Source organism: Scyliorhinus canicula, chromosome 13 (genome assembly GCF_902713615.1).
Source record: "Scyliorhinus canicula chromosome 13, sScyCan1.1, whole genome shotgun sequence".
Taxonomy (NCBI): Eukaryota; Metazoa; Chordata; class Chondrichthyes; order Carcharhiniformes; family Scyliorhinidae; genus Scyliorhinus; species Scyliorhinus canicula.
The window spans coordinates 119765339-119791699 of NC_052158.1; the positions used below are offsets into that span (position 1 = coordinate 119765339).

Genomic DNA, 26361 nt, shown 5'->3' on the forward strand with positions numbered 1-26361 from the left:
CTTTCACATTGGTAATTGACCATCAGGGACATGATACAAAACTCTGAAGAATGAGCTCATCTAAAATCACCTCCAATGGTTCAGGAAGGCAAAGCTAATGAACAAGTGGGTTTATTCATCCACATTTGAGAAAAATCTTCAAAAGCAAACAGATAAAGTTGAAAAAAAAGTTTGTTTTCAGTGTGCCCCTACCATTAGAATCGCTCTACTGACTGTTTCTACCAGAAACAGAGAAGTCAGAAAGGATTATGTCCTTCAACCTCCATGCACAAGTGTAAAATATTTCCACCTTTGAGGCTGTTAAACCTTTAATGTGCTGTCAAAAGCTATTAGAACCAAGACAAGTGAAGCACAAATAAAAGGAAATGGGCTCTGATAAAAATGACTTTCAGCCACATTATTGGATGGAGCATTTGGTAACAACAATGCAGGGGGGAAACGGGATGGGCATTCCCAACAAGTGCCCTGCATCACAGGGGTCAAATCCCTACGTGATGTATGTAATCCAGGCACATCTTGAACAGCAGCAAGAGACAAAATAGATAAATACCAATAAATTATAAATGTAAAATGAAAAACAACAGTCAATAATGGCTGACACCGTTAAGCTCAAAAAATTGCTTTCGTCTCAAAATTACTATTTGTGATATTTGTAAATTCTGATTTAATTTAAATGTGTTTTCATTAGAAGAAAGCATATCATCATCGAACATGTTGGGTGCTATTTAACACCGCGTTGCGCCAGGTGTGAATCTGGGCGTGCCAGTTAAATAGCGGGAAAGGCCAAAATCGAGATTTGCTCTGGGGGCAAATCAGTTTGCTATCTAACCAGCCCAATCCCAATGGCAAGTTCCAGATCTCCCTTTAATATGGAGATGTGAGGGCCACGAAGAATCCAGCACGAGTTGAAGGATAGAAAGAAATAACATGTCAGCATTATTTACGCAGTGAATCTACTAATGATTTCTCCACCCCCTCCTCATTGGGGAAGCTCATACTCCCAAAGGATTGTGGGATTGCCATTAGTCGCCAGCCAGTGGTAAGCAGGCAGGTTATAACAAGAGAACATTTCATTAATGCCAATTTGCATCCATTTCCATCTCATTAGCAAGACTGAATTCGATGGAAAGACCTTCTGGAAATTATCCGGCATCCCAGGGATAAATCACGTGGGTGTCGTTTAGTTCTCCTTTTTAAAAATGTGACGCTGACGCAACTGAGGAGGTGAGTAGCCATTTCCATTTCAGGGCATGCTAATCAAGGGCAGTAAAGCTGCTGCCCCAGTCCTCGGGTGGGGCCAGTGGTAGGGGGCCCTCAAGGAGGTTGGGCTTGATTGGGGAGCTGAAGTATTCCAGGTCAGAGGTCACCCCGTGCGGTGGAGGGGGGAAATTTTGTCTTTAAAACTTTTAAGCCAACTTTAAATATTGTGGATATCCATAACAGGGGCAACTGCAGTTGCTGCTCTTCTGTCCTACCAAAACTTCCAGGGCAGAGCCCTGTTCCTGGTTGTATGCGGAAGGTCACTTTAACTCCCTTTGATTGTGAGCAGCCTCTAGCTTCAACAGAAATTGGCCTTGTTAGTTGTGAGAACACTTCATAGCTACAGGTGATGTTTGCTGCTTGCTCCTACTCGTGGCTGCAGATGTCTGGAGGCTGATGTTGCTGTTTCCTTCCTTTACTGCAGCCAGAAAGAAGGGCATTTTGTTCTATACTGAAGCAGCCATTTCATTGGTACCAGAAACTGTTTATTAAGAGAAACTATGATGTATCGCCTTAAAACCCTCAAGATAACACTAAAAACATATACCAGGGAAGTCGTGCTGTTGAGCGGCCATATCAATGTAAATGTGCAACTAAGCGGACAGATTGCAGACTTGTCCCTGCATGTTGTTAATGGGCAGGACGGTAGCACAAGTGGCTAGCACCGTGGTTTCACAGCGCCTGGGTCCCAGGTTCGATTCCCTGCTGGATCACTGTCTGTGCGGAGTCTGTACGTTCTCCCCGTGTCTGCTTGGGTTTCCTCCGGGTGCTCTGGTTTCCTCCCACAACCCAAAGACATGCAGGTTAGGTGGATTGGTCATGCTAAATTGCCCTTAGTGTCCAAAAAGGTTAGGAGGGGTTATTGGGTTATGGGGATAGGGTGGATGTGAGGGCTTAAATGGGTCAGTGCAGACTCGATGGGCCGAATGGCCTCCTTCTGCACTGTATATTCTATGTAACTATCCAGCTCAAATGGGAGAACCTGGATGGAGAGAATCAAGCTAAACTGGGCTGAGGTGAATCTCATGTCAGTGTCCAATGCAGTTTTACTGAAGATTTTAAAGAAACATGCCTTAGTCTTTAATGAAGAGCTGGGAAGCATGACAGAGATCTCAGCCAAGCTAAAGATTCAGGATGAAAGCCAGGCAAGGTGCTTAAAGGCTAGATCAGTGCTGAAGGTTGAGGCAGAATTGGAGAGGCTGGTCAAGGCAGGGGTCCTCAAACCCATTAATGTAAGTGATTGGGCCATGCCCATTGTATGTACGCATGATGAAGAAAGATGGTTCGGTTTGAATGTGTAGCTGTTTTAAAGTCACTATTAATCTGGTAGTGTGTGCAGAGCAGTACTCTCTGCCTTTAATTGATATTTACTTGCTGGGTTGGTTGGAGGCCGGTATTTCAGTAAAGTTGACCTTAGTCCAGCTTATCTTCAGATAAATGTGGATGCAGATTTACAATAATATTTAACAATTGTGACACACAATGGGCTATTTAGATATAAAAGACTTCCATTTGGCATTAAATCTTCACCTGCGTTATTCCAACATGCCATGGATAAAATTCTAAATGAATTAGAAGGAGTTCAGTGCAACTTAGACAATATTTTTGTTACTGGAAAGAGTGAAGATTGTCTTCAAATTTAGATACTAAACTCCAAAGACTAGAAGATTATGGGCTACAAGTACAGAAGGATAAAGGTGAATCCAAATCTTCCATTTAATACCACGGACACGTAATAGATGCAAAGGGACTGCACAAATCGACTTCCGAAGAAAGTCCATAACTGAGGCACCTGCACCTCCAAACATTGTTCGTGTTTGGGCTTATTAAACTGTTTTGGAAGATTTGTCCCTAATCTAGAAACTATTCTCAATACTTTATACAACTTATTGTGTCAAAACAGGAAAATGGAAGAGGGTGAATGCAGCAAAAATAGAAGATTGAGGGGCAGGTCGCAAGGTCTGACGAAGGCACGCCACAATCTGGAGAAGTTGCCGCAGAGACTGTGCCATGAAAAAGGACATCCTGCTGTGTTGCCTGGAGGGACAGTGGATTGACAGCCTGGGGCAAGAACTAGCCTCTGAAAGGAAAGCCCTGAAAAAGCAGCCTAATCATTTTTTGCATCATGAGACAAGGCTAAACGCTGTGTGTTTCATAAAGTCTAGAGTTATCAGCAAGGAACTGAACCACTTGCGAGAAGTGTATACCTGCCATCATATTAGCACAGACAGGACCAGTTTCCTACACCATTCAAACTCAGGACAATGTTATGTGGAGAAAACACGCTGATCAACCTTTAGCAACTAGAACAAGGTTGCCAGCAACAGAGTCAACCAAGAGTCCGCATCAAACTGTGCCAAGTGAAGAACTGAACATACCTGAGAACCTGACAAAACCTGAAACAACTGTAAAAGACAGGCCTCAGTTGAGGACATTTCAAAACCGAGTAAATCTCCAAATTCTACGTCAATTCCGGTTGAGACAACTACGGACAATGTCCAAACTCAACCAAAACACCAGAGGTTACAATCAATGCGAAAAAGCAGACTCCTGAGGTTCACCAACAACCATGCAGGAATCGATGTCCTCCGGTATTGACTGCTGTGTATGTTAATTGTTCATATTGGAAATTTTGATTGTTGACCTTATATTGTGTTTCATTGCAAGAACTTCTGATGTAAAAGGGAGATAAGTGTTGCATATTCATGTTTGTTCCTAGTTGGAACAAAGTCACGTTAACAGCTTCATCATGTGATGTAATGATGTTGCTATCCGCAGTTTGGGCGGGCGAACAGTCAGGCTATTCTAGCAGCCTGTGGGAAAGCACCTTTCCAATAAAGCTCTTGGTTGTTTGTACCTTTGTGGTCTGCAAGCCTATATTTTAAAAATAGTGCAAAGAGTGGAAAAGGAACTTGGTGCGGAAATGAAAGTATAGAAAGTGCCGTCAAAGAAAAGAAGGAATTGTTAAAGAAACATTCACGACTCAAAGAAGATAAAGAATGGTGCAGAAAGGTAAACTGGAGCACAAGGAAAGCAATTGGTTGCTAGAGAAAAATCACTTGCCATGGAAGAAATAAACAAAAGTCTGAAAACCAAAAAGATATCTTCAAAATAACAGCTGCTCAGGATAGGTTAACAAATGATGTGGGAAACATCCGTACAATCAAGGAGGAAGGTGGAGTAACTTTCGTGAAAGAGAATTAAATTATTGGGAGGTGCGGCCAGTACTTTAACTAGCCTATAAATGAAGAGAACTTGAGAATAAAGACAGAAAAGGTAGCTGCAAATCAAGAAATGATAACAAACATCGATCTGGAAGAAATCAGAACAGTGCTGAGAGAGGAGTGAAGAATGTCAAAGCAGTAGGACAGGATAAGATACCCGCGGAAGTATGAACCGGCCTTGGTGCATATGAGATCCAGGTATGATAAGAGAGAATATCCCACTGGAATGAAGGCAATCCATTTTCAAAGGAAAAAGAGACATTCTAGATTGCAAAAACTACTGAAGAATTAAACTCCCACCACATCCTTCAGGATTTGGGAGAGAGTCATGGATCAGAGGCTGAGAAAAATAGTGGAACTCCATGAAAGTCAGTACAGGTTCATGTCTGGAAGGTGCACCACCAAGGCCATATTGTTTGAGACCTTATTGTGAAGGTCATTGCAACATGAAGATTGTATTCATCTTTCTCGAGAAAGTTTATGACCGGGTGTCTCGAGAGGAAGTTCAGAGGTGTGCTAGAAATCGTGGATTCCCTGGTAAGTATGTGCGGCTATTACTTTGCCATGTACAAGGAGTACCAGACAAGAAGCAGTGTGTGGGAGAACGAGATTTTCAAAGTTAAAGTTGGATTCCACTAAGAATCAGCACTGAGCCCCTTTCACTTCCTGATTGGCATTGTGTTCTAACTGGGCAAGTGTAATGGAAAGTGCCATAATCAATAGTGTTTGCAGATGATATTGAACAATGTAATGGGGATGTTGAGAACATGTCTGAGTATCTGGAGAATTAGAGGAAAGTACAGGAAGACAGGGGTTTGAAGATCAGTAGACCATAGACTCAATTTAAGGACTATAATTTTGAAACTAGGGAAGAGGATCAGAGTGAAGGTGTATGGTTATGGGGGAGAGTTGGAGAATGTGACTAGTTTCAAGTACCTGGGGTGAGTGTTGACAGAGACAGGCCTATGGAAATGGAAATTAAGCAACAGGTTCGCTCTGGTTGGAGTGGTTGGAAGGGGCAGCACGGTAGCATGGTGGTTAGAATAAATGCTTCACAGCTCCAGGGTCCCAGGTTCGATTCCCGGCTGGGTCACTGTCTGTGTGGAGTCTGCACGTCCTCCCCGTGTGTGCGTGGGTTTCCTCCGGGTGCTCCAGTTTCCTCCCACAGTCCAAAGATGTGCGGGTTAGGTGGATTGGCCATGCTAAATTGCCCGTAGTGTCCTAAAAAGTAAGGTTAAGGGGGGGGGGGGGGTTGTTGGGTTACGGGTATAGGGTGGATACGTGGGTTTGAGTAGGGTGATCATTGCTCGGCACAACATCGAGGGCCGAAGGGCCTGTTCTGTGCTGTACTGTTCTATGTTCTATAAGTGTAGTTGAGTGTTATGACAGAAGAGCATCGCTGAAACTGAAAAGGCCAGGATTTTCTGTTCCAATTCCCGCTGGAAGTCAATGGGTCTTTGGCTGGTCCCACTACAGACTGGAAAATCCCAGCCAAAGAGTCCACATTACAATTAGTGAGGAAAATGTGGTGGCAGGAAAATTAAATGCAGTAGGATTGGATGAGGAATGGGTGACTGAGAGGAGGAAGTGATGAAGGGTAATCAACCAATATTATGATTATCCCAAGTTAAATGGGTGTAGGAAAAGAAGTTCTATTTGATCTGTGGGCATAATTATCAATTCTTCATTACAACCAACCTTCATTTAATATTACAGTGTATTTCCATGTTTGAATGCATAGGTACATATGCAGACAGATATAGTAGCATTATTAATATTCCCCATGATCCCAGCAGAAACTCACCATAAATCAGTAGAACTACTATTAAAAATATTATGCCAGGGCAACATCGTGGCACAGTGGTTAGCACTGCTGCCTCACAGCACCAAGAACCGGGTTTGATTCCGGCCCTGGGTCACTGACCGTGTGGAGTTTGCGCATTCTCCCCGTGTCTGTGTGGGTCTCACCCCACAACCCAAAGATTTTCAGGGTGGGTGGACTGGCCACGCTAAATTGCCACTTAATTGGAAAAAAATGAATTGGGTACTTTAAATTTTAAACAAAAGAAAAAAATACTATGCCAATCCCAAAGGTTTATAATAACCAAACTTAGTGTTTAATAGTTTAGTTGGTTGGTGTCCTTTTGAATAATTAAATCCAGGCCATTAATTAAATCATAAATTTGTCATCACAATCAATTCCAAACTAAAAATAATTCTGTAACTACAGCATAAATCCATTTTACACTTTTTTTCCCAATCTATGAGAATACTGCCCTGTGGTTAATGGTGCAAAGACCATGTAGGGCTATGAATGTTATAATGCTTCAATGGCTTGGTAAATATCACCAAAATTTCACACTTATCTCACACATAAATCCTGGAGGAATTATTAAAATTCATGCAGAAACAGGAATTACGATTTTAACATGAACCTTCACATTATATGATTTTGTTGGAACTTCAGTATAGATCTTCAGCAAAAACACTTACAATGACAATTTAGGTTTATATTACGTTTTAATTGTAGTTAAAAGATTCCAACGTGCTTTACAGAAGTACCTGAATGATCAGACAAAATGTGACACTAAGTAACAGAAATATCGGGGCATGTGACCAACTGCAGGGGCAAAGTACGTCTTAATCAGTGTCTTAAAGGCAGAGAGAGATGCAGAGGCTGTGATGTTCAAGGAGAGAATCTCTGAGCTTAGGGCCAGAAAAACTGCAGGCACAGCTGCCAATGGTAGTTTAATGGAAATCAGGGGTGTGCAAGAGGCCAGAATTAGAAGAATGTTGTATTAGGAAGCTTATTTTAATTCATTCATGGGATATGGACGTCTGTTGGCTAGGCCAGCATTTATTGCCCTTCCTTAATTACCCTTGAGAAGATGGTGGTGAGCTGCCTTCTTGAACCACTGTAGTCCCTACGGTACACCCACAGTGCTTTAGGGAAGGAGTTCCAGTATTTTGATCCAGCAACAGTGAAGGTATTGCGGCGATCTTGTTCCAAGTCAGGATAGTGTATGGCTTGAGGCGAACATGAAGATGGTCGTGTTCACATGCTCCTGCACCCCTTGCTTTTCTAGGTGGTAGGGGCCGTGGGTGTTGGAAGGAGCCTTAGTGAGTTGCTGTCATCTATCTTGTAGATTGTACATGTTGATGCAACTGTGCATCGGAGGACGGGAGAGTGATTGTTTAAGATAATGTGTAGGGTGTCAATCTAGCGGGCTGCTTTGTCCTGGATGGTGTCAAGCTTCTTATGTGTTCATAAAGAAATAGGGATAGTTATGAACACAAGGGTAAGAATTTTTAACTGAGTCATAGCTAGACTGGATGTAAATGTAGACGAGCACGCACATTGAGGGTGAAACAAAATCCAATTTCTGAGATTGCAAACGTGTAATACAATAATGGAAAAGGTCAGAGCTGCTGCTCATTACTTTGTAGAAGATGTTTGGCAAGGAATACGTATTTTCAAATCTAATGCCACATGATTGCACATAATGCAAAAAAGTTTAAAACATATTTAGCGCAAAACATCTTATTTCCTTCGAACAGCAATATCACGGCTTTATAGTCAGTCAGGTTGGTACTATTTCCATATTAGTTATTTGCAATTCTTTTTTCCAGCAATATCATCAAACTAAAAGCTTAAAAGATGAAATTAGCAGCATGGAAGCAACCATTACTGAGCCAACCCTAACCTTAAAACAATATTACATTATGTGTATTTGTAAGAATCCGGAATACAAAAAGTAGGCTGTTTTTCAGCTACAGAAAGCTGCAGCACTTTAGGTTCAAAAGAAAATGCCAGACAGACTCTAGTTAATAGCTAATTAAATCACTGCAGATAACCCACCTACCATAAGATCAATTTCAATTAGTTAAGACTAAAAAAGCACTTCCAAAACAAGGAGAGCTCCATCAAACAAGACACACTCTGAATCAATTATTTCTATATTCATTTGCATCAAAACTATTTCATAGCATGCCACATCCTTCACTACAATTTCCCAGCAACCAGAAACTATGGTGCTTTTTTCTCCCAGTGACTACTGACGTAAAAGACACACATTTAATTCTGAAAGGCTTCAACTAAATAGCAGAGGTTTCCTTTTTAAAATGTAAAACTGAATGAGAGAAGAAGATCCTTTTTAAAAACCAGCTCATCTCAAGCCTACTGTTGTAAAAACATAATCCGGCATTGGCCTGGGGGGTGGGGGGTCATTGGCTTACTTTTTATTACAGTAGCTAATGCAATTGTGATGCTCCACAAATTATTGTTTAAGGAGCCACCCAGTGGTTGAACCACATATGGCAGAGGTCTTTACAGCAAAGAGGAAGTATCTACAATCTTGTAAATTTACTCTGGAACCAATGGGTAAATGGGCCGTATGGTGAGGGTGGGACTCATTTACATTCCACCCTATCATGGTACATGATAAAATAGTCTAGCAACATTCAGTGTTTCCATTTGCACATCTGTGCAATGTGCAGTATCCATAGAATGATAATCAATCAAAAGATCAAAAATCACTAACTGCAGAGGAGGAAACAACAATTGTAAAAAAAAAACATAAATAGCTTAACTAGCTGGATGTTGCATTAAGCATTTTTTTCCATTTCTTTTTCATTTGCATTTTTCTCATTATCATCCATCATGTGCAATCCTAGTTCCTGAAATCACACACAGACTCAATTCAATTCAGACTAAATCAAAGTTGCATTTAAAATATCACTACTTTTAACAATAATATTTCTATTTTGTCATGTAAGAAGGATGCATTGAAAATGCATACCTTTCTGGAGGTCTTCATGATTAATCATGTTCCAGTATAGCTGCATTTTACAGAGATTATGTAAAAAAATTGTAAGAATCTAATGTTGCTTCTGCATGCAATCCACCAATATTTAAACATGTTCAGTGCTTGTTTATTCAGTGGTTCATCTGCAAAATCAGACCCATAGGATCTGTTTTACACACTAGTCCTAACTCCCCTAGGCTTTCATTATATTTCTAAATCTCATATAGCTAAGAGCCATGCAATTCAGATAAGTTAATTACCATGATCAGATAGAAAGAGAAAAATTCCATGATTTATTGTACCACATTGTAACTTTGTATTATGGCCAGCTGAGATATTAACCCCCCTTTAACCCTTACAAAGCTGTCATCTCCATGAAATCTGTATGCCCTTGACAATTGTAAGCTTGTCAACTCACACCCTCAAAGTTCAAGAATTATATAGTATTGCAGCAATAATGGTATGTAGTACTGTATGAATAAAAGATTAAAACTCAAAACAGTAAATATACAAGCATTGTTTCTACACTGTCTTCTTCCTCATTGCCTTTATCATCTCCTTTATTACTTCTTATTCATTTTGTCTTGCTATTAGCAATTGTAGAGTTAAGTGTTTCCCTCTTCCCCACCAATCCATATAGGTTAAATTTGTGTCCAATGTTAAAGTCTGTTAACTGGAAGTGATGGTGGCACGGTGGCGCAGTGGTTAGCACTACTGCCTCACACGCTGAGGACTCAAGTTCGATCCTGGCCCTGGGTCACTGTCTGCGTCGAGTTTGCACATTCTCCCCATGCTTGCGTGGTTCTCACCCCCACATCCCATAGATGTGCAGCCTCAGTGGATTGGCCACACTAAATTGCCCCTTAATTGGAAAAAAAGAATTGGGTGCTCTAAATTAACAAAAAGAACTGGTTATGAAATGCAATATCAAAATTAAATATATTAATGTTGTGTGGTGAAACCTTTTTTTCACCGTGCTCAATTGACTCTTGGAAAGAAAATGCTCATTGCATAGAAGAGCCAGCTGAAACAAAGGGAACTATTTTCAGCCTCACTACCGGGGAAGGTAAACTGACAAAACAAATTGTCCATCTATTTTGGAATCATAATAAAAATTGGTCTTCTTCAAAAATATGCAGGTGATCCACCCCTCCAATTTACTGCCAAGAGGTGAAGACAAAAGTTATGCCAATTTATCTCAACACCAAAATTGACAACCTAGCCACTATGTTTAGTGAAGGAAACAGATAAATATCACATTGAGCTACAGCAGTTAATGTGCCTTTATGAGACTGGGACTAAAATACATTGATTCAAAAGATCCTGTCAGCCAAGCTGATAGCATACTTTGTTATTAATGTTCAATTGCAACAGCAATTTAGGTTCTGCCATTGGTTTCACAAAGACGGCATCTCACTGCCTGACCCCCCCATTCAAATGCATTGAATATTGTGGCGTTCTAGTAATTGCACAGTGATATAAACTAAACTTGTCATAGAAAAAGTTAAGTCATTTCAAGTCTAAGTAATTTTTTTTTAAAGTGATGCTTCTTAATTATTGCAGGTCAACATTTCTGACACTGCAAATAAATATATAGTCTCATGCTTTCAGGTTTTAATAGTTGTGAGAGTTCTTTTAATCATTTATTCTTCAAAAAAATTACTTTCCGTCCTTTTTTCTCTTTAAATCCAACCTTTCTTTGTCTCTCTGTACCACATTTGATGATGAATTCGCCACTCTAATTTACACTTTCTTGTTCAGACCCTGCACTGTTAATTTCACAATCTTTCATACCGGTCGGTTAAGGTGGTACAAATTTGCTTGCCCAGTTCACTCAGCTCCCAGATAATTCCAGCTCTCAGCCCTGTAAGAGACACTAAACAATTTCCATCCTACATTTGCAGCAACGTACCATGCAAAATATAATTGAAAGTAAACAGGCATCATTAGTTGGCTTGCCATTGAAATTTTTGAGTCATTGTTATGATGGATTAGATGAAGCTCACACTGTGCTCTGTTACAACAATGAAAGCCTGAAATTGGTTTGTGTTCCCTTTTCCAGAACTTCTTTGATCAGCACCGACTCCATCAAAATGTTTGTTTGGTTGGGAATTTCAAGAAATGTGGAGGGAGCCAGGCTGAAAAAAACCCCACATAATCCATTTTAATTAAGTTATCAATTGTATTAAATTAGAATGCAAAGTAATTTTATATCAATATGGTATTAAAGGAAATGTTTTTTTAAAAATCCCTGCTAAGATGTATAATCTATTCTTCATAGTTTTGCATTACGTTTATAAAATTAAAAATGAAATAGAAATTACATTTTATGTGTTTATGTGTATTATGTTTAGCAGAGGGCTAAATCGCTGGCTTTGAAAGCAGACCAAGGCAGGCCAGCAACACGGTTCAATTCCCGTAACAGCCACCCCGAACAGGCGCTGGAATGTGGTGACTAGGGGCTTTTCACAGTAACTTCATTTGAAGCCTACTTGTGACAATAAGTGATTTTCATTTCATTTCATTTTCATTAAAAAGCGACCTAGAACAAAAATGAATTCATCTAAGTTGGTTGGGGTGCTCTGTGAGGGGTTGAGGACCTAAGGAGGTTTTTCTGCCCATTTAAAACTGGTGATGCAATAAATAATGAGCTTTTGTAATTGCAGATTTTAATTATTGAACAAACAGTCTGTTTGGGGCCCACACTTTTAGGGATAAGATCAACTACAATTCTGTCGCACAAAAAAACATTGTTTTTTTAAATTAATTTAAGAGTAACTAATTACTTTTTTTCAATTCGCGGGCAACTTAACGTGGCCAATCCACCTACCCTGTGCATTTTTGGGGTTGTGGGGGTGAGACCCATACAGATGTGGGAAGAATGTGCAAACTCCACACGGACAGTGACCCGGGATCGGGATCGAACCTGGGTCCTCGGTGCCATGAGGCAGCAGTGCTAACCACTGCGCCTCCGTGCCGCCCTGATAAGAAACAATGCTGAGATACATGGTGGCAACGGGAATTAGGCCTAACGTAAAATATAGATGAGAAATAGTTGGGGCCATTAGGTGAAAGCATATTAGGCTGATTAAAACAGCACTTTCAAGAGCAGCTGCGTGAAAATACCATTAAAAAATAAAGGGAAAATTCAGAAAAGATGACTTTCCATTCGAAAAACAGAATACATGACTATCCATTACTCAAATGCCAATCCACACATCCCAACAGAAAGTCAAACTAGAAAGCACATCAATAGAAAAGCTCACTTGGTTGAAAAAAATTGATGCATCTAATACTCAGGTATTTGTATCATAGCATTTTAAAAGGATTTAAGCGTCTGTCTAATTTCTCTAACTTCCCCCAATAGGATCAATGCTGATTGCCATTTATGAGAGGATTCATTGATTTGCCAGGCAGAAGTTGACAATCTAGTACTACAATCATGCTTTACTGTTACTTTTTTTTGTTCTATAAGTGCACATCCAAAAGGGAAAAAGCAGCACCTCAACAGTCTCCGGGCTGTCTACTGATGTCTGGTGTGCTAGCCTTCGCACTAGAGAAGTCGTAGTGTTTCCCAGTGGGAAGAGAGCTGCAGCTGACTTCACTTCCTTCCACTCCACACGTAAGGTAGTATCAACTGCCACTGTGAAAGACAGAATGCAACACTACATTCATCCAGGACATTGAGAGAGTAGATGTTTTAGCAAAGCTGAAATATACAACTAATTCTATTTTCGGGCTTCCCCAATTCTTCCGTTCTTGACCCAATTCCTGGGCCATTCGCCAACCCGCAGAAGTTCCAAATTCTAAGCTTTAAAACAGGTCAAATACATGCGCCTTTCCATAAAACTGAAGAAACCGGTGCTGTTTTTGTGTGTGTGTGTGTGTGTGGTTCCAGTCCTACTACTTCCTTATCAATTAATTCGAAGTATTTGAATCAATTTGTTTGTAAAACAAATGTAGATATCACAACATCCCCTCTGGCTTTTGTGCGCACACAGGTCGAAACAGCCCTGCTGACCTGCTCTCTCCGAAACACAATAGCGTGCTGAGATTGAGGGCAGGTTAGCACAATACTGGAACACGGCAAATGCAGGTTGCCAAGGAAACCCAATCGATTTGCAATTTTATTTGCAACTGCCACACGGGCGATGGTATGAAGGAAAAATGCTAACCCAGCGGGCAATCTCGGCATGCAAAGGCTCTGGGTACTCGCAATCTGGTCTAATTGGGATTTGGAGTGTGGGCACGCAACGTTAGAAACAGCACTTTCGGGGGCGCAAAATAGGTACATGTTTGGAATTGCGCAGGTAATATTTAATAATTAATCACGGGCTGTCAAGCTATTCCCCCGACACGCTGTTGACACTGCTGGCCTGATGTTTGCTTTTCCTGTCTGCATCGAAAATAGTAGGAGAGCAGTGCCCTGCTGGTAATGTTGTCATGTGAGGCAATCAACACGGTCCAATAAACACTGACTTTGTTATGAAATATATTTCTACAACTGGAAGCCTAAACAAACCAAACTCAATCTTAAACAGGTCAACCTACTAGCGTTGCACTTACCCCGTAGCCGAAATGCACAGGTCAGATACAGATTGTTTATGTTTCGAAGCCACCCCCCCCCCCCCCCCCCCCCCACCACCACCACCCCTCCTCCTTGGCTATTGCTAGTTAGCAAAGTGTCAGTTAAAGATATGGCTGAGTGAGTATCACACCGTGATGATGATTTCAGCATGTATCCAGTAGTTATCCATCTGAACCGTCTCTGTTCACACAAATAAAATCACCGCTGGTCCAGTCTACAGTGAATATAGAGGAACACACTGTAAATCAAATACAAGAAGGCCAGTGTTTTTCAAGCGAATCAACTGGTCTGATTGCAATAGAAATATTATGGCAACACTGTGCAGTGTTGGAAAAGCCTACTCAATTCAAATGAAAATTCTCCGCTCTGTTACTCCTGACTAGATTTATTCGCTCTGTCCTGCAGGTACACAATTTGCACACAGATACAGTCGTTTTCTCAAAGTATCCTGTACCAGGGAATTAGGGCTAAAACCACATTGGCGGAATTCAGAGAGTGAGAAGCAAATTTTGGAATTGATGTCCTGAAGAAACTTTTTTCACTCAGAGCCAGAAATGTTTTGAACAATCTGCCAACCCAGGTACCAGAGACAACAAATGAAGTTGCCCAGAGGTAATTGCTCTCCATACTGGGAAGAGTTGAAGAGAATGGCCTCCCTGACCTCTTCTGAGCTTTGATTTTTCCTGATTTCTTAAACAGTACTAATCTGTCAGTAGCTCAAACAAAGAAACGCGCCCTTCTGTTGGCAGGGCCGACATACATGTCCTATTCTAATCCAAGTTGAATTAGAAAATTAAGCAGGAAAAGCACAGGGACGTTATTTGTGCAAATGTATGCAATGAATAATGCCTTGCCTGCCCTTTCCTTCTCGCGCTGCTCAATCCTATTTTAGCGACATGTGCATCATTTTTCCTCACAATCAAAATTGTCCTTTCAGCAAATCTTTCATGAAGAGTTTTGAGCTTCAGCGGTGCAGCCAACCCTTACAGCAACAAGGCATACAATTTATACAGCCAGATCAACAAGTCACCTCAACCAGAGTCTCTCTCTCTACACTTTCCTCAGCCAAATGTCTCAGGCAGGTTGGTGTTCCTCAAGAGCCCCTATTAAACAGGCGGGTTCAGCAGACCTCAACATTACACCGTTTGGCTGCACCAAACCTCTGCACAGCTCGACTGAAAAATCAGATGGATGTGGTAGGGAGCGGGCGACTCCTACAAGACGTGTGTTTCCAAATCGATTCAATGCAGCCGTTTGTACAATTTGGTTTTATTCACACACAAAAAATAAGGGAAGTGGGGGGGGGGGGGGGGGGGGGGGGGGGAGTGGAATCTACGAAGGAAATAGCTGGAGGTGGACATTTATTGGTGACAAAAGCTAAACAGCCACCCGCGTGAAGCCCATTCGCTCTTAATTCAGCACCACTGGCTTCTCCGAAATCACAGATCCGTCCGTGCCATATTTTCATTAAAAGTGGGCGCCTCAATAACAATGTCCCTGGTTTCATCCGTTGCCCGTATTCTTAATAAAACTGCAATCCTCATAATGAGGCAAAACAAAACACATGCAAGCAACGCATTCAAAGTATTCCCCCAGGATCTTTATCAGCTAACAAATAAAGGACGGAAGAAAAAAAAACCTCCCGGTGGGAAAGATAGAGTGCTTCCAGTGTAACGGTGGCAGCAGTTTTCATGGTAACAGTATTATTTATTGAAGTCAATTCTTAATGCTCTCTGGAGAGAAAATGGCCGCGTACTACTGCCCCTAGTATTTGACGATTAAATCATAATTATATGTGCAGAGTGTGAGGAAAGTCTGGTACACTTGACACTTAGTGCTCGGCTGGCTATTTGCAATCCACAGTACATCAGCCCACAGCCAAAAACCAAGATTGCATAATATGGATGGATGGATCAAAATTGTATTAAACTGGTCTAACTTGTTATAAATTACATTTCAATACAAAAAACATGGAAAGCTACGCCATCTATTCTGGTAGGTGTCAGGTTCTCTGCAGAGAATAGTCTGGACAACTCTTCAATGCTGCCATTTGCCGATTGTAAAACGTCTTTTTAATGCATTTCTGAGAAGTTGCTCGATGCAGCCTCGCCAAGGCAGAGTGGCTCTCGAACTAACGCAGAGCTGCTGGCCCTGCGGTGAGATTGCTGCCTCCGATCATTGTTCAATCGTCATACATTTTATACTCGGAAATGTGTGGCAGGGTGAAGGGTGAATGGGGGCATTCAATGAAAAAGAAACGGCGGCTTCGGAACGAGCCACGCCCAAAGGAAAGATGTCGGTCGCCCTGTCTGGTTTAGCTGACATTTCCCATTTCATTTATCGAACCGATGGCTCTGCAAAGTTCATTCCACCGTCCCATCTAATTCCGTCAAGTCCAGTGCCCTCTGACTGAATCCACAGGCGCCAGTGTTGACTGGGGCTCACAATACATTGTCCACAGCCCCACACATACATTGCTTTCTGAAGAAAGCAAGTGTAAATGCAATCTTGGCACTTGAAATACGGTTTACCTGCTAAGATCATCTCATCATGTTAGGTGACATGCTGCTTTGAAACTGTAAGGGATGTCCAAACTATTGGTGGCACTGGTTTTACTCCCCCTTCTGTCTGAGAACTGCTTTTGTGATTAACATTCACTTGCGTGTTGACAATTCCCAGTCAAAGGTCTGAGTTGTACCCTCTTTAGCTATCCAAAACAGCCGACATCCCGCCAACCCTCCAACCAAACTCAGAGGCGGAGTAGGGTCTGAAGACCTTCCCTGGCTATCCAGTGGCTGAATGTGAAGCGGGCATTTTAACATTTAGGGTCCAGTTAGGGCCACCCGGTTGTTGAGAAACGCCACCTTAAAAACTATCGATTTGGACAAATTGTTTCAAAGATGGTTGAACCAGTAAAAACAATCTGACCCGATGACGTGAAGTCCACTGGGCAGAAAAAGGCTGCAGGGGCTAGGAGTAAGTGTTGTTACTTTGCTGACGGAGAGCATAGTTGCATACCGAGTGATTCCGTACAAAGCAAGGCTTAGAGCAAGGCTGGACTAATATATGACACACTTGGATTCACGCAGTTAAGGAGAAGTGTGATTGCTTCATAACATAGATAACGGAGAAGGAACAATCTAATGCATATGCATGGAAGCTTACATCCAGCCGTGCCCATGAATAGCCTTTGCTGGAGAACATTAAACCTGCAGAAGAGGTCCACTGAAAACTGCAATTCACCCTGCAAAGCTGCTGCCTCGCAGAAAGACTAACGACAGTCTACACACAGCCAGAGTACCGCCTTAGAGGCAGCAAACCCTGTTCTGTCCACAATAAGAAAGCAAAGCTTACCAATAGTTGTCTTGGAGCCTATACACCCCATAATCGGCGTTTTTTAGGTGAAAATTTAACCCTGGTTCCAGACTGGAATCATTTCCACAGTACCTCATGGAAATTGAAGTCGTGGGGGTGTATGTGAACACTGAAAAGCTTTCCCCGGTAATGAGTGTCTTACAGAGTGGCAGTGAGATGTGGATTGCCTCCTGGCTGCCTGGACCTGCTCTTCTGGGCTCTCTCACTCCAGCTCTGCCTCTTGAACAGTCGCCCCGGCACGTAGCAAACGCCACTTTACGTAGCGTGCGGCGAACTCTGAATTAGCCGAGGCTGTCAGCGTGATCCTTTATGGACTATGGGGATGAGGAGGCGGGGGATCTCCGCCTCCGCATCTCCTTGTTATTGGACAGAGCGGCGGCTGACGGTCCCTCTGGGCAGCCTGCTGACAGTACACAGCTCAAGCCGGACTAGCGATGCAGCAGCGCACCCAGCTACACACTGCTGCTGTAAACTCCCACATCTTCCCGTCTAAATAATAGCACAGCGCCCGTGGTTTGTGTGAGTTTGGGGTGTGGAGCAGTTTGTACTTCCATGTCTCTCATTAAATTGAGGTGCAAAGTTCAGTGGGATTTTTTGCAGTGATTGAAAGAGCGAGTTGTCCTGTCCTTTTTAGAAGGAACCTTTAGCTCAAAGTCTCAGTGCTCGCTCGGTTTGATTGTTTTTTTCTAATGGTTGTTTTCTCACGCTTACACCAGCTCAAGTTGCTGTCGGGCACAAATCCAATGAACAGGGATCTCAGTGACCTTTAATGTTTACACAGCTGGCAAAATAAACTATTCAACGTCGCTACAATTTGGAAATACGATCAGCAGCATTAATCCAGATGCGGTTAGTGAAATTGCATTTCCCACCGCTCTAATTCCTGCTCAGATCCCCTTATGGGTGGGTTTGGGGAGCATTACCTTGGGGTGCACCGCCATCCAAACCGGTTCGCATCCCGGCCCCGCAAAAATTGCAATAATCTCCAACCACCCCAATTGGTGGCTGAGGAAGGAGCAGTGCTCCGAAAGCTCGTGTTTGAAACAAACCTGTTGGACTTTAACCTAGTGTTGTAAGACTTATTACTGTGCTCACCCCAGTCCAACGCCGGCATCTCCACATCACAATATAACCATATGACGGTATGTACACGTTTTAATTAGGTTTCTTGCTTTACACGCGTTAATTTAACAGGTTTTAAATATATAAATTTTATACATTTATATTAACCCAGTTTTTTTTTCCATGTACAACACATTTTGACGTTGCAAACATTAACTTGCTGGCTACCAGCAATTTAAAAGGTTCAAAGAGTGGAACATATGACAGGTTGACCAACACTCCGAAGGGTCAGAGACCCACGTTTACGTTGTCAAGAAAGGGATTATCACTGACCTCTTGTAAAGGAGTTTGCATGTGAAAGGAAATGGAAGATGGAACGAAAAAACAATTCTCTAATGATCATCGGCTGTGACTGCATGACTTTTCTCAATCCCATTGCAAAAGTGTACGAAACTTTAATATTCAGAAACTGCCAAAATCTCAATTTCTAGATAACCCTGTCGTATCCAACTTCTGCACTTCAGAGATGTGCTCTCACATATAGCATGTACACGAGGGTTAGATCAGATAGGATTATTCAGTTCTGTTTAGCATGTACACAAGGTTTAGATCAGAGAGGATTATTCCGTTCTGTTTAGCATGCACACAAGGTTTAGATCAGAGAGGATTATTCAATTCTGTTTAGCATGTACACAAGATTTAGATCGGAGAGGATTGATTATTCAGTTCTGTTTCGCATGTACACAAGGTTTAGATCAGAGAGGATTATTCAGTTCTGTTTAGCACGTACACAAGAGTTGAATCAGAGAGCACTTTTCAGTTCTGTTTAGAATGTACACAAGGGTTAGATCAGAGAGGATTATTCAGTTCTGTTTAGCATTGCCATGAGACTGTCACTTTAAGAAATGGTTAGCTGCTCATGTTACTGCAGTGATGTCAAGAGTGTGGATGGAGCTGAGCTCTGGTTCTACTTTTTAGTTTCACTTTGAGAAAAGCTTGGGTGTGTCTGTCTTTTTGGTTTGGTTTTTTCAGTGTGTTGCAGCTGAAGTCAGCCAAAGCGACTGTATTGTTGAGCTCTCTGCCATGAAGGACTATCTCTTAATCATTTGGTGACTTCAGAATTCTGAATGTTTTCAGTATTGAATGTAAACTTCATGTGCTTCTGTTTAAAGGTTTGTTAAGTCTTTTGGATGTTAAAAAGGCAGCTTAAAGGATTACTTAGTGTTGTATTCTTTGGGGGTTATCTTTGAATTAATGGTTGCTCAGATATTCACTGTTTATTTTACAATTGAGTTTATAGAATAAACATTGTTTTGTTTTTTAAAATACTGGTCCATTCCTGCTGTACCATACCTGTAGAGTGAGTCGTGTGCTCCCCATACCACAATCTATTAAAAGTTGTGGGTCAGGTGAACTCCATGATACACTTTGGGATTCTCTAAACCCTGATCCATAACAGCATGTACACAAGGGTTAGATCAGAGAGGGCGATTCAGTTCTGTTTAGCATGTACACAAGGGTTAGATCAGAGAGGGTTATTCAGTTCACTTGACAACGATGCTAGATCTGCACTTTACCCTGCAAACTGAATAGAACAAAGATGACATTGGGTTTGCCTTTTTGTAGCCTCATCTCCATTGTTACGTGATTTCTAAAAAATATATCAAATTTAGCTGCATTGTTTTGGGTTCCGGTAGTTCCTGCTCTTACTGATTGTTTCTGAATGTCAGACATTCAATTTATTATTTGCCACTACGACACCATACTCTCAGTGAGGCTTGATTTCCGTACACCTGCCATTTCAGCCCAATTTCTGAGATTGGAGCATTTATTTACTTTGGACGGATGCCGAAGCCACTTATGAGACAGCTGCTGCACCTGCCTCAGGCATGGAAACTCCTCACCACACCTCTCTGTAGGGTAAGTGGGCTGGCTATGTCACCAGGGGATTTCAGAAGGATGCCTAGTTTTTAAAAAGAGTGATGGTTTACAGTAGGAAAACGGATGATTGTATGCATCCATCCCCCTTAGGCAGCCCTTACACCCAGTATTGCTAGGACGCTCATGGTGGGGAAACATGGTTTGACTTTTTGCTTTCATTTCTGGGGAATATTATCTCCCAGCCCTCAAATGTAATGCAAACTCTGATGAGCAAAGTGGTAGGAACCCAACGTAAGTGAGGATTGCTCCAATTTCCATCCAGATTGTTCTGTTTCTATGACGTAACAAATCCAGGGCATTCTACTGTTCTCCAGAAAGTGGATACTGCAACCCATGAGAGAACACCTGTCAACATATGCAATTTGTTTTTCGCTTCACTTCAATGACCATGTTCTCTCTCCTCTCCTTAAGGCATTAACCCTTCAAAATACCGCTCCACATTTATCCATTAGCATCTGGTACCTTCCCCAAGTAGCAACTCTTTCCATTTTTCTCCTTCCTGACCCAGGGCACAATGCCCTTATAGCACTCCAGGTAAAGTCACCGAATGCAGCATATTTGAGGAATCTCTTGATCTCCTTGTTGGAAGGGTGTGGACATGTGGGATGGTCACGGTTATGCAGGGTCCCTGTCCTTTTATCATTCTACTTAAATATCCATTGCATTTTCAGGGAATACATAATACAGCATGCAAATGGGAAAACATGCAACTTATCTCTCATTATTTGTGCCATTGCGACATGAATACAAAGAATGCCATGCAATCAATTGTGGTTACCGAGTTATTTGAGGATAGAATAAGTTTTTTTTTGATTGCTCGGACAAGTAGCAGGTCCATTTGTGACACCAAATAAGTTATCCTTTGTGTTAAGCTCCGATGGTAACTAACTACACAGTAATAACTAGGAAGCAAGTCATGACTTCTTCAACTCCAAGTTTATTGTGTTCAGTCATCAGTTGTCTATCTACAAAATAGTGCCACTTGTATCCCTTTATCTCTTGGTGCAGCCTATTAAACAATAAGTGTAATCTATTAAACCATTAAAATCCTAGTTCAAATGTAAATACTGGAAGCATTACCTCTTTTCTAAATGATTTCCCCATCTTTAAAAAAATCTTTATTTTTGGCATAAGTTATAATATACCATGACACAAATGTATATTTATAATTTTTCTTCAGCAATAAATGCTTCCTATTCCCTCTCTTTTTTCTTTCATTCACATGTCTCTTATAGGAAAATATGCCCCTCTCTAATGATTTCTAATAACTTCTATGAGCTAACCCCTCTTTTCGTCAGACAGTCAGATAATTGGTCACTGCTATCAACCTATGTGAACTTGTTACTCTCCCTGTTCTCAAGCATCTGTTTCGGGCTCACTATGTCAATCAGTAATCTCTTCTCATTAATATATTGTGTAGAGTGGACATTCTCCCAAAGGGATTTATTGTCTAAGTGACACTCTATAGATTCTGTTCCTGAGAACCCTATTCCATTCAAAATTTCAGACAGGATCCTGGATATAGAAAATGCCATATTGACTGTCTCCACTCAGGCAAGTGACTCGCTGCCAATATACATTTTTACCACTCTTTGCATCTTTTTAGTTTCCCACACCAAAGGGCGGCCTTTACCTTTCTCCCCCATGAGAAAAACTATATATCCTCCTGCACTTGAAAAGCCATCACAGAGATTAGCATAACATGAGTCACTATAAACAATAATAATAATAGCTTATTGTCACCAGTAGGCTTCAATGAAGTTACTGTGAAAAGCCCCTAGTCACCACATTCCGGTGCCTGTTCGGGGTGGACAGTACAGGAGTTGAACCCACGCTGCTGGCCTTGTTCTGCATTACTAGCCAGCTGTTTAGCCCAGTGTGCTAAACCAGCCCCAATCAGTTTCAGTTGTTTAATATCGTCTAACAATGGGAATTTCAAAACACAATTTTCCCATTTTAATTTTGCCAATGTTTTGTTTGCTCGAACAATTTCTTCAACTTTGGGACTGTTTATTTTAGTGCTTAAGTCTAAAACGTCAAAACTGGTGTCTGGTCTTGTTTGTCTAGCTGACCAATTTAGCTGCCCAATTGAAATTCAGAATTCCTCTTTTTCCATTTCTGAAGCCGCCGTATCCTTTTGTCAGCCCCACCACGAGAAATTGCTGTGTGGTTAATATTTTCCAAATTAGGCTGCTAATGTTGAGTGACATACGAACCATTCTTCCTGATTTCTAACCCAGTGTATTTGAACGCACCAGAGGCCTAACGTCCAAACTCGAACTCCGTTCTAAGCCCGTTAATAACAGTACTTTCAAATTTGGTACTACAACCCCACCAGAAAATGATCTACGTGCATCATGAAAGTTTCCCTCCATGGTGCCAATAAAATACTACAGGTTTTGCAACTTTAACAAAACCGACCTCACTGAGAAATGCCAAACTCTGGAGGCGACATTCAATCCTTAAACGCATTTATTTAACTTCCAGAATACCCTTTCGATGCCTCTCTCAGAGGATGAAGGAAAAATTATCTTTTAAGCTGATGTCCCTATTAGAAAGCAATTTCAATGTCTATCGACATGCACTTGTAGCTGACAGAGCCAAAAAGGTCTTCAAAGTAATCTTTCCTGCCATCGGTAAATCTACCCTTACATTTTGGTCACTCAGGTTTTCCTCAAAACTTTGTTCCACCAACCTGGCTATGGCCTTATAATTTCCCTCAAGAAGCACCTTTTCCCTGCATATCCATCTATGAGATATAACTTGTTACCTGCTATCTGGGTCCTCCGAGTACACCCCAAATTCTTTCCAGTTCTTGCTGTTTTGCATCTTTTATCAATTTTTCATCTAATTTGTTGGAAGCCACCAAGACTTTTCGATCATATGGGCTTCTGCTCCTTGCAGCATTCCTAATCTGCACGATATTTCTTGACGTTGTTAAGTTGCGCCGTCAGCCTGCCTTATATCTTGTTCCAGGAGACGGCTACTGTGTGATCTCCCCTTCTTATTAGGAGGTGTTCTTTCAATAGTTCTTGATCTCTTCCTATGTGCATGTCACTGCCAGGCCTACTGTCCGAACTGACACTATGTTTCTGTGCTCTATATTTTTGTGCTTCCTGTTCCCAATCCATGGGCCTAACCCCCTTCCCTTTATCTGTACAGTTTTTGTACTCTCTGATGGCCTTTCCTGCTCTACCAATGATAGTATCTCACTCTAGGGCAGTGTCCTTTGGGTCAAATAGCCACACCTGTTTTGTCAGAATAACTCTGTCCCTCTTCAGATACCCTGCCAATTTCGCGATCTGGTCCTCATAATTCTGTAAATATGTGCATGAGAAGTACTCAGTTCCTCAGCATGTTCAATAACCCCTTTTAAATCTGCAAACTTGTCACCAGTGCTCTCCAATCTTGACAAATGCACCTGAACAGTCTGGTTTACATGCTGCAAAATGATTGTTTTATGGGCAGCACGGTGGCGCAGTGGTTATTGCTGCTGCCTCATGGCGCATAGGTCCCAGGTTCGATCCCTGCTCTGGGTCACTGTCCGTGTGGAGTTTGCACATTCTCCCTGTGTTTGTGTGGGTTTCACCCCCACAATCTCAAATATGTGCCGGTTAGGTGGATTGGCCACGCTAAATTGCTCCTTAATTGGAAAAAATGAATTGGGTACTCTAAATTTATAATAAAATAATGATTGTTTTACCACCTATACCTAGAACCTTTCCTGGACCTTTCCACTTGTTACATCCATCTCTTTTATAGTATACCATATGACCCTGTTTAAAAATTGTTTCCAATGGCTGTATATTGTGCCTCAAAGCTGTTCGAATACTTTGAGATTTTTGCTTTAAGGAATGCCTTTCTGCCTGCATGAACTGCATTCAAAAGCTCAGAAAAGGTTGAAGCTGATTGTAGCCCCCTCCTCGGCTGGAGGATGACCATTCATGACTGAAGGAATTTGGGGATTTCTCCCAAAACACAACTGATATAGACTGTAGCCCCCAGCATCTGTAGTGAATTCTTTGCATAGACAGCCCACGATAAAGCTGCAGCAAATTTACAATTTGGCCTATCTGCCAAAATTGTACGAAACATTTCACCTATCACAGCATGATTCCTCTCACACAATCCATTACTAAATGGGCTTTCTTCAGTTGTATTCGTAACAATTCATGTTCTCACACATATCCCAAAGTTCAACATTAGCAAATTACTCCCCTCATTACCAGTGAGGCACTTTGACGGTGGCCCAAGTCCGGTCCCTATCCATCTTTCCATAATCTGTTCTAGAAGTATTTTCTTTTCTTTATTATGTCTAATCATCGACTGAAGAGACCTCATTGCCAAGTCCATAATGTGTAAAATGAAAATGTTCTTTTCTTTATCCCTCACCTCAAGATCCATAGCCGCAACTTAGTTAAAATCTCTCGCTAAGGGCATACTCACTGTGGGTCGCGATGGTGTTCTTCTATATTTCTTACATGTATCACACCTATCGCTGATTTCTCCGATAAGTTTAAAAAAATATATTTTTATTCTCCTTTTGCACATTTTCTGCCAAATTTACACCCACCAACAAGCTACAGGAACGAATACAATGTCAATCCCCACATCAATAACAACGATCCCATCCTCCCACCAACCCCCAAACAACTGCCCGCATGTTAACATAAACAAATAACAAAAAGGAATCAGGAATCACCCATAGTCACCATTAACCCTCTCCCCCCAGTCCTCTCAACCACCCCCCCCCCCCTCCCCCCCCAGTGTTCAATGTTATCCAATTCTTGAAAGTGCACCATGAATTGTAGAACCCCTCCATCTTTCCCCTCAGTTCAAACTTAATCTTCTCAAGAGTTAAGAATTCCAGCAGGTCTACCCGCCACACCAGGGCACAGGGTGGAGAGGCTGCTCTCCATCCCATCAGGATCCACCTTCGGTGATCAACGAGGCAAAGGCTACAACATCTGCCTCCGCACCCGTTTCCAACTCTGGCTGGTCCAACACCCCGAATATAGCCTCCCGAGGGCCCGGGTCCAGTTTCACGTGCACCACTTTAGAAATTACCCTAAAAACCTCCTTCCAGTAATTCTCCAGCTTTAGACAGGACCAAAACATATGAACGTGATTAGCCCCCCCCCCCCCCCCCCCCCCCCCCCCCCGGCAACGTTCACACACATCTTCTACCCCCTCAAAGAGCCGGCTCATCCTCACCCTTGTGAGGTGTGCTCGATATACCACCTTCAGCTGTATCAGCCCCTACCTCGCGCACAAGGTGGAGGCATTCACTCTCCGGAGCACCTCACACCATAACCCCTCCTCCATACCCTCTCCCACCTATTCCTCCCACTTTGCTTTGATCCCTTCCAGTGGTGCCTTCTGCTCTTCCAAAATAGCCCCACAAACCACGGGCACCACCCCCTTCTCCAGTCCCCCTGTCATCAGCATCTCCTGCAGCAATGTGGAGCAACAGCACCTCCTCCAGCAATGTGGAGGATCTCTTCTATAAGTTTGATATCTTCTTTATCTCTTATACCCCCATCCCTGAGCAAAATGTTTTATCTTTGGGAAGATGGATGGGCAAATTGCCGATGCATCTTTAACACAATCAACTTTATGTTTTCTAGGCTCCTGTTGTCTGATGCTAACAGTACTTCCTTGATTTCTTTTCAAGAAAAATTAGGATTCATTAACGGGATACAATAGTGTTCAGACTGTGTAAATTGTAACTCCACAGTGTTTAAAAATATGGTGGCCTTGTCGTTTTTCATGTCAAGTTTCATATGTGCTTTCTTTGTGAATGATAAAGGTATTTCACTGGATGCAACATACGTGTTAATAAAACGATTCCTTCCGCCGATTTTACGTGTAGAAGGTGCTGTCTGCTATGTACACCCTGACTGTCACTACAGTTGTCACCAGTGGAAAGAGGCGGAGTGCTGATGCCTCATGTGTTTTATAGTTGGAAGCCCCCCTCCGGTGTTCTGTCTAGTGATTGGTTGTGTTCTGTCCTGTATGTTGATTGGCTCACCTGGGTATCTGTCACTGCCTGCTTTTACCTCATGATGTGCATGGGTGCATATTATGACATAAATAACAGGCTTCC

General features: G+C 41.9%; 1 protein-coding gene across 5 annotated transcripts in view; it reads right to left on the reverse strand.

Moving 5' to 3' along the window:
* The window catches only part of LOC119976124 (protein FAM131A-like), a 78786-nt gene extending 61262 nt beyond the window's left edge, over positions 1–17524 (reverse strand). The window contains exons 1-2 of one of the 5 annotated variants that reach the window (XM_038816306.1): positions 17232–17524; positions 12793–12932 (exon numbers count right to left, since the gene is read on the reverse strand). In XM_038816306.1, coding sequence (XP_038672234.1) covers positions 12793–12932; positions 17232–17262 — 171 coding nt within the window. In that variant the 5' untranslated portion in view covers positions 17263–17524. The remainder of the gene's footprint in view (positions 1–12792; positions 12933–17231) is intronic. The other 4 variants (XM_038816309.1, XM_038816305.1, XM_038816308.1 and 1 more) reach the window with 4 other exon arrangements.
* Positions 17525–26361: the final 8837 nt, after the last annotated feature.